At 39.8% G+C, this 12,476-nt stretch overlaps 1 protein-coding gene across 3 annotated transcripts in view; it reads right to left on the bottom strand.

Annotated features, from left to right (window-relative positions):
- The window catches only part of NEDD1 (NEDD1 gamma-tubulin ring complex targeting factor), a 43,768-nt gene extending 33,165 nt beyond the window's left edge, over positions 1 to 10,603 (bottom strand). For all 3 annotated transcript variants that reach the window (XR_011380203.1, XM_008256929.4, XM_051845799.2), the window contains exons 1-4: positions 10,478 to 10,603; positions 8,186 to 8,329; positions 4,969 to 5,063; positions 447 to 563 (exon numbers count right to left, since the gene is read on the bottom strand). Coding sequence is in view for 2 of the 3 variants with exons in the window: in XM_008256929.4 (XP_008255151.2) it covers positions 447 to 563; positions 4,969 to 5,063; positions 8,186 to 8,321 (348 nt within the window). In the remaining variant the exon portion in view is untranslated. The remainder of the gene's footprint in view (positions 1 to 446; positions 564 to 4,968; positions 5,064 to 8,185; positions 8,330 to 10,477) is intronic.
- Between the last annotated feature and the right edge of the window lie 1,873 nt (positions 10,604 to 12,476).

The raw sequence follows: 12,476 nt of genomic DNA, 5'->3' as shown, positions 1-12,476 counted from the left end.
TGAAACAAAAATATCAAAAACAACAGTGGCTAAATACACCGTAGAACAAAGAAGCCAAACCCCTAATGTTGATTAGTGAATTTAATACTATCACCCCAAACCACTTTCATTTTCCCAAAGCGCCATAAAAAAATCTCTGATGACAACAAATCACACCTCAGAAAAAAAATGAAGCAAGTGATTCACACAGATAAGAACAGAACTAAATGGAAAACAAGGGAAACATTTTAAACACAGACAATGTGCATTAACAATATACAGAAAGGAAAAATTAAGACAAATCATTTTGGCAAGACAGCATCTTGATTTTTTCCCAAGCAAATCTGATGGCAATTTTGAAACATCCTATTTTTATCATAAAAGCTCAAAACTGTAAGTTTGGTATATTCTAAATATACCGCAAGTTACTCATTTCTATAAAGATTAAAACAAAACAAATGGCTTACCTTAAGAGATCGATGAACTCTTTTTGACTTTAAATCCCAAATATTAACAGTGTTATTTAGGCCTCCACTTACCAAATACATAGATGTAGAATTTAAACTGACACATGTCTGCTTTTGCTATTTAGAAGGAGAAAAAAAAAAAAGGTTATCTTAATTTAACAGAGCCCAGAGCTATTAAGTCTCATCTAACACTTAGTATGCACATAATGAATATGTTGAATTAAATGCTGTAAACACGGTAATGCTTATACCAAAGATCTACCTGTCATCTTCCACAGGATCCAACAGCTTGTCAGGGATCAAACTGGCTTCAAGAAAATAAAATAAAGTAGTGCTCTTCTACCAGTGAGTCTTGGCCTCCCATCAGAACTGACTTACTCCTCTATCTCCCCTTGATAAAACCTGTACTTGCATCTCCAAAGAGTAGCTTCAATTAAAATCAATCCCCAATAGGGAGACTTCCAAGAATCTCTACTTTAGATTCTGCACTTTATGGATGAAGAAAGTTTTGTAAACAGGACAAGATACTTGCTTGAAGTCTCTCAGCAAATTTCCTCTAAGGAATCCAAGCTGCAAATATGAAGAAATCAAAACCTGACCTCACATTCTTCCTCATCCCTATAAAGACATCACTCATCCAATTTCTTAACATAAAAATCCTAAATAACCCTTGGGCCTTTTCTCTCCCTCTCCCCAACCAAACAGTAAGTTCTATCAACTCCAACCCTAAAATAAATCCTACACAGGCCCCTTATCTACAGCTGCTCATGGCATAAATTTAAACCTTGCAGAACCATGACAACAGCTTCCTATTTTGTTTCCACTCCAATTTTTCCTACCTTCCACCTTCCATTTTTAGTGTGAACTTTAAGAACTGCAAATCAGATGTCTCTCCCATCTTTAAACATCTTCATGGGCTTCCAATCACACCTAAACTCCAAAGACATTAACTTGGCTTTCAAAGCCCTGTAAACTAGGCCACACCTTCCTCATCCCTTACCACTTCCTTCCTCATCCATTAGTTCTCCAGCTGTACTGACCTTCCACTCTTTAAACATAACAATATTGTATTTGCCTTTAGGCTTCTACACTGCTATTTCCCCCGCCTAGAAAGCTAACCCCCCTGAACCTTGGCTGGATGTTTTTTCCAGGTAACAGATAGCAACTTGAATGCTACATCTTCAGGAGACTTCCCTTGGCCACCCAATGTAACTGCCTATTGCAATATCTTATTTTAGTTCTCTGCACAACCTGCCAACATTTGGATATTTTTGTTCAGAGTTTATTATTTGTCTCCTACCAGAATGTCAGCTTCATTAGAAAGAAGACCATACCCATGTTCAGTAAATATTTATAGAATAAATGGTAACCCAGAGGTTGCCAAGTTCTCACAATGAGTATCTTCAAGTGTGACCTATCTGGTGGTGCCATATGTAACCAGAATACAATACTGCATTTTTTTCCCATTTGATATACTATGAAGTTATATTAATTATTAACCTTGGCTGAATAACATGAAAAAAAAAAGAAATGAAGGTCAAAGGGGACACTTTATGACTTTGTTAAAGTTAAAAGGCAAGCTATATAGGTTTAGGAAAGTCCCGCTCTGAACCTGTGTTTCCACAGCTAACAGGTGAAGACTAGATCTACCGTTCTTATGCTTTTGAAAGGGTACAGATGTCCCACCTCCTCTCCATGCACTACCCAAGGTTTCTTTTAGTTCTTGACTAATTGTATCAAATAGCACATACAAAAGTAGCAAGATGCATGTTACATCAACGTTTCAGCATAGTTATGTGATTCTCTTTCAGGTACCAATCTAGGAATTGACTTTGGTATAAAGAGTTTAGTAAAATACAGTACTTGATTGCAAATCAGAATAGTTTATTACAATGTATCAAAACAGCATTAAATAAAACAGACAAAATTGACATGAGAAATCCTATCATCCCAACTACCACTACTCTTAAGGGGACAAAACAAAACCTCTATTTACAACTGGCTTACACCGGTGACAGGAGATCCTTTTATAGTATTGTATTATTAATGCAGCTAATGATCTTAAATAATTAATAGAAATTGTGGGGTTATTACAGGAACCCTGTATACCCATGACATATGGCAATAGGTGCAATTTTTAAAATCTAAAAACAAGTCAAATTCATAGGTCATTTAGAAGCCTATCAAACACATTGTAACACTAGTAATACCAATCTGTCCACTTTAAAGAGGTAAAATACAAAACCAAAGAAAATAAACATGAATATAAAGTTCCACTTTAATAAAACTAATTTCAAAATAAATACTATCAAATTTTATTTTCCCAAGTAGGAAAGATCACAGAACTCAAATGGCACCAGTAATAAGACTTGGATCCTGAAAAGAATAAGTTATTAACACACTAATAAGCTATGAGAAATTACTAATAAGAACTAAAGTCTACAAATTTTTTTAAAAAATTTATTTTTATTTGAGAGAGAGAGAGCAAGCTCCTATCTCTTGGTTTCCTCCACCAAATGCCTGCAACAGCAAGGACAGGCCTGGACAGAAGATGAAAGTCAGGATCCAATAATCCCATGTGGGTGGCCCAATTACTTGAGCCATCACTATTTCCTCCTAGGTCTGCGTTAGCAGGAAATTAAAATCTGGGTTCAGGGCCAGGAATCAAACCCAAGTATTCCAATATGGGATAGGCAGCTAAATCAGCATCTTAATCACTAAGCTAAATTTCCCACCCCTGCAAAACATTTTTCTAAATAAATTAGATTAAAAATTAGAACTACAATTATCTTTTATCCACCTGCATTATGATGTGATTTCTTAACTGTGGAGAAGAGGGCTAAGAATTATAACTAACTTGGAATACTCACAAAACTCTTAGAATTGTCTCACTCGTGGATATCAACCGTTAACTTCATATTAAAAAAAGAAAAGAGGCCCCCAACACCAATTCACTGATTCTAACCCATAACACATAAAACTAGTGCATATAATATATTGTGGGGGAGGTGGATGTCAAAATTGTTTTGGTATTGATCAAATGGTTTTTGAACCTCACTGACAGAATCTAAAGATCTGAAGATAACCAAGATACTTTCTCTGCTCCCAGAGTTGTCTTTTATCTACCAAAAACATTCTCTGTGTCACTGTTACCTAACTTAGTTTGAATAGTCAGAGTCATTTCTCTCTTCAGCATTTATTTTGACCAAGCCTCCAACATCTGTGGGTTGAACTCAAGTTCAATCACAAGCAATATCTTTAGAAGAGGAGTGATAAAAATCAAAAGTCTTCTTTAAATTAGTTAAGCTGATACTCTATCGTCCTACTGCTTTCCTTCTAATTGGGCTATTTTACCTATCCCAGCTGTAAAATTATGGCAATTCATAATGATGCAGTACCTGCTATAAAATTTTTAAACTTAAAAAACAAGCTACCAATTATTTCTACCTTTTTATTTATACCTCATCCTATTTTAAAAAGAAACAGCTGTAAGGAGTGCATGTGACTGGAAATGAGGATGCCAGAGTTATCTTCAATCAGAGGGATTAACCTATAAAATGATGAGGAGGGGCTGGCAGTATGGCAAGGTTAAGCATCTGCCTGCAGGGCTGGCACCACATATAGGCACCGGTTCAAGTCCTAGCTGCTCCACTTCCTATCCTGCTGATGGCCTGGGAAAGCAATAGAAGATGGCTCAAGGGCTTGAGCCCCTGTATCCACATGGGAGACCTGGAAGAAGCTCCTGTTCCTGGCTTCAGATCAGCACAGTTCCAGCCACTGATGCCATTTGGGGAGTGAACCAGCGGACGGAAGACCTCTTTCCCTGCCTCTCCCTCTCTGTAACTCTGCCTCAAGAAAATGAATACATTTATATATATATATATATGGAAACAAAATGCACTGAAGTGCTTCCTGTGAATGTTATGGGACAAAGCTCATTTCAACAAAGCCCTCTGTTTTCAAGGAGGTCTTAGGGAGGCCCATCAGTACCAGGTGAACAGACTTTGAGGAAGATGGCTGCCATCAGGTAGAGGTCTTTTGCTGGTGGTCCAAAACTCAAGGTTAGTCAAGAGAGCTACGTTAGGTTTCATATGGTCAGGACAATCTATTAAACTAGGGAGGTATTTGACTTAGCCATTAAAACATCAGATGAGATGCCCACATTCCACATCAGAATGCCTGAGTTGGATTCCTGGCTCCAGCTCTGGATTCCATCTTCCACCAAATCAGACCCTCAGAAGCAGCTCAAGTGACTGAGTCCCTGCTTCCCATGTGGGAGACTTGGACTGTGTCCCTAGCTCTGGCTCCAGCTTTGGCCTAGCCCAGCCCTGGCCATTGCAGGTATCTGGAGAGTGAACAAACAGATGGGAGTTTTGTCTGCCAGTCTTGCTACCTCTCAAATTAAAAAAGAAAGATAAAGAATGAGCTTTTAAACACCTTTACAGTTACTTGTAAGCAGCATAATCAATAAGCAATTGCCACTCAAGCAGGGTAAAAAATTTTTAAGAAATAAATCACTTACCCCTTCAGCAAGTTCTAGAAGTGGAACAGGTTTACATTTGCAACTTGAAACAACAATTTTGTCACCACTGGAAGATGCTGTCACTAGGAAGTTATCTAAATGAAGAGTTACGGAGTATCAAACAATCCATGAGCACCTTCAACAGCATTAGACTAGCATTATAAGGAGGCAGTCACACAAGCAAACACACTTAGAAGATGAGCAAATGATAACAGCTTATACACTAACTTTCAAAAATAGCTCAGGTTACTAATTACTTAGCTAATTCTCTTTACTAATATTTCAGGGAAGAACTTACCCTTTCTGGCTGCACTAGCACTTGAAAGCTATTTAACCCATGTGAAATACTACTCCATTTTCACAGTAGGTTAGAAGGTCTAATTTTATCTTTCAAGAATGAGAGCATGATAAAAGCAGCATCAGCAAATATAAATCGGTCTTTTCATCTACAAAAAAAAACATTATTTATTAACCCAATGCTTGGTACCAATTTAGAGGGACACTAGTCTCTTTTTCAAGAAATAAAGCTTGGTATTTTCTCAGGACTGGAACTTTTGTGATAGAATGTTTCAATCTTAAATGTATTAAGAAGGAATATTATAGTTACTCTAGCAAATACAAATAACTATGTTATGCAAGAGTTTTATTTTAACCTTATTTGAAATTAAAATAAGATTTAAATTAAAATCATATTTACCATATTTTACTTTTGGCTGATTTGCAAAAACATCCAGGTATTTTGTGAATACGTCACAAATTGTAATTTTATTGATACATTATTCAAATTTGTTTTCACTTAGGTATTACAATATCTGGGTAAAAATCTTTCCTTGGCTTCTGCTTAGCACTACTCTTCAGTCCTTTGAACATGTAAAAGGACTAGAAAAAGATAATGTGAGAGGGAAATCTGGTCACTTTTCAAATTTCCCTTGCAGTTTCAAAAAGAATGAGAAAGTCAGGAATATCACCTAGAGGACCAAACATGGAAAGAAAACCCACCTCCCTGGTACATCACATGAGCCCTATCCTTGTAACATGCAAGCTTCAAGGACCCCACATTGCAGTCTGGGAACTCTGCTCTTTAGTAACAAATCTTGATGAAGGGATCAAACCTCACCAGGAATAACAAGGCTATGTGAAAGCAGCTAAGTGAAACAGGCCAGACCCAGAAAGAAAAATAGCATGTATTTTCTCTTATTTGTGGAATTTAATACCTACAGAGCACAAAAATTGTGTGGATGTCATATAATTTGGTATCTAGTTATAAAAATTGCTTCACTGAATCATACCACGTAAATGACAATATATTCTTTATTCCCCACATTAAAAAAATGAAGAGGGGGGGAATAGTGAGAACTCTCAGGGTACTAGTAATGTTTTATTCTGAATTGGGGTGTTGGTTGTAAGTGTGCTCAGAGGACAAAAAATTCATTTATCTGTACACTTATGTGCATTCCTTGGTGTGTATGATCTACTTCAATGGACTCTTAAATAAAAAAAAATACAAAAATAAATCCAGTTTCCAAAGGTCATTCAACACTACACTATATCATATCAGGTTTGTTGACAGACCAGAAAGTTGTGTATCAGTCCCACAACTCCTAGTAACTCCTTGGAAAAATAAACTAAAAACAACAACAACAGCAACAACAAAAACAATCTCTTAAGATTTGCTACTTTTTTATATGGTGACAGACAAAACTAAGCTCTACACATAATAAAAATTTTAAAAGAGCAGCAATTCATACATGTGTCAATCTCATTAAAACATTTTCCCTACTATACATCTGAAGAGCCCTTCAAAAATGTAGTCACTTCACCATGAATTTGATTAATACAGCATCAATGTATTTGAACAGTAATACAAAATCAAGATATGATGAAGAGGTAAATTTCATTCAACAAGAAAATCATTTTTGTTAGACATCGCTAAGAGTAAATAGATTGGGCATGAAAACTTCTAATATTTTGTTAACGAATCAATCATACTTTAAAGCCTTGGTATTTTTTTCCTTTCATCAACACTTTGGCATTGATAAAATCAGACAAATGTTTAAAATTTTGTTTTAAGAAGTAGTGGATGAGTTTCACAAAAATAATTTCTAGCATGCCAACTAATTCAAGTACTTTTACACAAAAATACTAAGAGTGACTCTCCTCTGGGGATGATTCTGGCAGTTCTGGAGGCATTTTTTGTTGTCACGACTGGGGACCACTGGCATTGCATGACGTCCTAAACACCCTCCCACACACAGGAAAGCCCCCCAAAATGTCAACAGTGCAAGGTCCAGAAAACGCAGTAACCCCACTCCCTCATCCACTTTATCCACTGTGAAGAGCTCACCAAGACAGGAAGGGCTCAATCAAAAACAAAAAAGGCTTCAGAAAACTCAAACTAGACAATTTTACTAGCTCTGGAAAATGAAGTTATTTTTATGAGACAGAAAGAGAAATACAAAGAGTACATTGGTAAGATGGGGATGTGGGGCAATTTTTTTTATCTCCTCCCCATCTGGCTTCTGCCTGTGAGTTCTGTCTTTAATTTCCAGATTAGATCCACAAAAATCTAAATGTAGTTGCAAAAGTCATTCCAAAACCTTTTGGAATTTTTTCCACCATTACCTACCTACTTCATTTGGTTCAGTAACAAAATGCTGCTCTAAGATTAGAATCTAGTAGCTACCATAGTGTTTAAAATAGCAGGTTTTTTTTTAATGAAAGATTGCAACTAAATTTTTAGAAAATGAAGTCAACAGAGAAAATGAGTATATATGATGTATTATTTAAACTACTTTATTTTGATAGCAATGTGAAATATATCTCTATCATGGGTCACATACAAAAGTTTCAGTGATGCTGTTTAACCAAACAAAAAAATAGTTATATTTTTAAAGGGGGGTTGGGGAGCATGTTTTGGGATGCCTCCATGCCTCCATTCCTTATCAGAGTAGTGGGTTTCAAGTACTAGCTCTACTCCCTATTCCAACTTCTAGCTAATACAAACCCTGGGAAGCAGCAGGTGATGGTTCAAGCAGTCAAATCCCTCCCTGCCACTCACATGGAAGACTTGGCTCGATTTCCCAGTTCCTAGCTTCAGTCCGGCCCAACCCTAGCTATTGAGGACATTCAGGGAGTGAATCAGCAAATGAGAGTGCTCACACGTTCTCTGTCTCTGCCTCTCACATCAATCAATTAACTAAAAATGTTTAAAGGATACTATTGCTGCTCCAACACAATGAACTGATTCCATGTGGCGATGTGTGTGGATTGAATTTATCCACCAATGTCATAGATGAAGCATCCCATATTTTAATATCATCTCCTGATGAAGCAAACCTGAGGTTTTCCTGCATGACTGCACCTATAAAAGTTTAAAACAATATGTATTTTTAAAACAAAGGCCAAAGAAGGGAGGGCGGGTGTAAGTGAAGCAACACAGTTGAAAATACATGGTTCTATTTGTTCACTTTTTTTTCCCAAACAGTGTACTCTCCATAAAGTGATTGGGATGAACCTCCTAAAACATTAAGCAGATCGCATTCTCCTAGCAATGGTTCCCAATAGCAATCATAATGAAATCCAACCTATTTACGCTGCCTTGTAACCTGGCCTCACGTGACCCTGCTACCTCTCTTCCACAGGGCCAGCAGGATCGGGACACATTGGCCTTCCATCTCAAGTAACAAGGCAAGGTCTTTCCCACCTCAGTGTTTTTTCAGTCGCTGTCCTCTGCCCCAGAAGTCTTTCCCGATATCCCATGGTCCTCTCCTTCTCATCAAACAGGTCTCAGCTAAATGCATCTGCCTCCAATAGGCCTTTCCTGACCCTTACCAGTGTCCCAATATCCCATTATCCAATTCCATTTTTCATGGCAATTGCTACTATCTGAAATTTTTTCTTGTTCTCATGGGAAAGTCTGCCTCCCATATCACAGTCTTGAAGCACTCTGGGCACACAGTAGGTACTCAACAAGTAACTGTTACTAAAAATTTCCTAACCTTTTTAAAAATCATAAAGCAGTATTCTTGCAGGTCAAAATTCAATCACCCAATCACCTGGGTTTTTCCAAAACAACACTAAAATTAGCAATTCAGCCCCAGGACATGCCACTAAGTTCCTATGACAGTACTTGGTCTACAATGCCCTCCCATCATTCTTACACAAAACAAAGTCTAGAAGGAGACTTTACAGAAGCTGCTCAGGGCGGGCATTTTAAAGAGCAGCAAGTGATAATAGATGACAGGTTAGGGGAAGAAAAGCTCAAAAAAACATGTTAGGAAGGGAAAGAGCATATGCACACCTTCCTAGTATGGCCAGTTCAAATGTAGCACCCAGCACTGCTGATGTCACGGACTAGTCCCCAAGTCAAGAGAGCACCGCATCTGTGTCCAGTATACTCCGTATCAGAGGACAAATTAAAGGCATAATAAACTATAGGAACTTTTCATTCCCAAGAGGAAAAGAAATTAATATGCTTGTAAAAGAGCTAAAACTTTTAAACAGAAAATACAGCCACTGCGCTTCACGATGCTCCACTCGTGGAATACACAGTGCTGCTAAAGGCTATTGAAGTCACCTGTTGAACTCACACCTGTTAAACGCACTGCAAAACCACTGAAGTCACTTGTAACACAGACACAGGGTTTGGATCCGCTGCCTGAACTGTGTGCCTGCGCCCTGTTGGTTTCCTAGTAAAGAACAATGAAGCGCTGGAAAGATGATCTCTCTGCTCAGTGAACACACACGCGAGGCACGTCTGCTATAATCTTACAACGTGCCTGTGGGGTGCAGTGAGCCCATCAGTGAAGCCGGAGTTCAGAACAACTAGGTCTAAACGGCCTGCCCCAACTTAGGTGTCGGTAACTTTGGCCGAGTCGTCTAATGCGTTTGCTTAAAACCAGAGCGGCGGCGAAGGGACCGTCTGCCCGCCTCTCTCAGACTTCTGAAAACTGAACACATCCGAGGGAGGGGCGTGGATGACATCAGTCCCCCAAAGAGGGTGTCCTGGAAAGCCAGCTGTCAGCCTGGCCCACGCCACTCAACTCCAGCACTCGGCTGACATCAAAGTTCTGCAAGTTGTATGCACTAGGGATGCAATTCACTCGCAGAAATGCGCAACAGGGTGGCCTTGTCAAAACCTTTCGGGTGCCTGCCCAGAGTCCTAAGCGATGTTTACAAAAGCGAAGAGGGACTTGTCGGGCAAGAGGGAAACTTTTCGGAGGCAGCACGGCCCCCGCGGCCGCCGCCGGCCTCTCCCAGCTAGCCCGGGCCGAGCCCACGCAGACGGAGGGGAGCGACCACGGCCCTCGGCTCCCGGGACACTTCCGCACCCAACGCGCTGCCGCGCCCCTGCCCGGCAACCGCCCGGAGCTCCGGGCCCGCAGGGGCGCACCGAGCGCAGGGACCTCCGGCCTGCTCCCTGAGGCGACCAGAAGGCGGCCGGGTGTCAGGAGCGTGCACGGGCCGGGCGGGCAGCGGCCCTCGGATCCCGGGCCCTCTGCAACCTCACCTCTCCGTGGCGGGACAACAGGGGATCGCACAGCTCAGCCCGCTCTGCGCCGGGCTTCCGGCTCCCGCCTGGACTGTTAAACTTCGGCGGCCGGAAGTCCCGCCCCGAGTGACGTCACGACCCAAGACGCAGCCCAGATCCGCGACTGCTCTGGGCGGCGGGGCAGCACCTGTGGCTGGGGCTAGTGCAGTGGCAACGCTGGGTCTTGGCCAGGGAAGTTTTCTCAGGGCCTGGATGGGAATTGCGGGCCGGGCAGCGACGACGCCGTGGCCGTGGACAACTGCTCCTCCGTCATTGTTTTGTTTGCTGGCTGCCGACTGTGCGCCAGGCGCGGTGCTAGGCTCGGTCCTGGGATGGGTATAGCCTGCGCAGACCCGGGTGCAGTGGACGCTGGTGGTCCCCGGCCTCCCGGAGTTTACAGTTCTGTGTAGCTGGCTGCCATCAATAAATAATTACATACTTGAATGAAAAGGGAAGTGGAAATCGTCCCCAAGAAAGGCACAAGATGTGTGAACGATAAAGGAAATTAACATGGATATAGGTTTAGGAAAGAATTCCTTGAGGAAGCAGCCATGGAGAGCAAATAATACCACTTGCAACTTAAAATCCAGAAATGTCCTCCTGCTAAGAACCCAAAGAGTAAGTGCCCGAGGTGAACTGACTTCAGAACTCGAGATCTTTTCTTGTGCATCACGCTAACCAAGCACCATCTGGTTGGATTTTCATTTAAAGGGGATGCTTCTTAGGGCCCAAAAGGGGATTGCTGAACTATAGACTCATATCCCTCATGCACAGAGACAAAAATTGTGTACACATATATATGCAAATTAAATCCAATGAGTCATAAAAAAGTTATACATCATGAACTGGTGAAATTTATAACAGAAATGCAAGGTTGGTTTAACATTCAAATATCAACTGATATAAGTCACCATGTTAAAGAATAGAGAAAACTCATAATTATGTCAATTATTGAAGCAAAAGCATTTGCCATAATTCAACCTAGATTCCTGATGAAGAACCCACAGCTAACAAGGGAACTTTGAAGGAAACATCTTCAGCTGGTTCAGGGTTATCCATGCAAAGTCCAAAGATAGCACCCTAACGGTGAAGACTGAATGATTTTCTCTAACATCCTGAGCAGTGCAAGAATTCCCAGTCTCACTACAACTACTTAACATTCTTCAGAGGCTCTGGGCAACGCAACAAGACAAGAAGAAAAAGGAGGAGACGGAGGAGCAGGAAAATCAGACGAAAATAAAAAGCATACAGAATGGAAATGAAGAAGTAAAACTTGTTATTTGCAGAAAATATGACAGTGCACAGGGAAGTCCTAAGAAATCTAGAAGGAAAGCTCCTAAAGATATTTTTAAAAGTTTAGCTTGGCCTATTCAAGGTTAATATGCAAAAATAGAAGAGTAGTTGTATATGCAAGGGTACTTCAGAAAGTTCATGGAAAAATGAAATTTATTTTGGTGAAAAAATTGAAATCAATTCATATTTCCATAATATTTTCCACAAACTTTTTGAAAACACTTCTTAATGAGCAATTGGAAAACAAAAATTACAATTTCATTTATAGCACTGTCCAAACATAAGTCACATAAATTTGATAAAATGCATATAATAATTTTACATTTAAAACTATAAAACCTGAGTGGAGTTAAATATAGAGAACCTAATATAGAGAAAACAGTATCATTTTCATGAATTATTAGATTCAATGTTATTAGAATGTCTTGTTTCTCCAACTTAATCGTATATTCAACTTAACCTTAACCCTCACAAAATTCTAGTAAGCACCATTTTTTAATACAAAATGACATACTGACTCAATGATTTATATTGAAATATGAGTGCCCTAACCAAAATAATTTTATTTTTAATATTTATTTATTTATTTGCAAGGCAGAGCTACAGAGAAAGAGACAGAGATAAAAAGGTCTTTCATCCGCTGGTTCACTTCCTAAATGGCCACAATGGCCAGAGCTGGGCCTAT

Source organism: Oryctolagus cuniculus, chromosome 11 (assembly GCF_964237555.1).
Source record: "Oryctolagus cuniculus chromosome 11, mOryCun1.1, whole genome shotgun sequence".
Taxonomy (NCBI): Eukaryota; Metazoa; Chordata; class Mammalia; order Lagomorpha; family Leporidae; genus Oryctolagus; species Oryctolagus cuniculus.
Note: the sequence above shows the minus strand (reverse complement) of the source record. Positions and strands in the feature narration are given on the sequence as shown.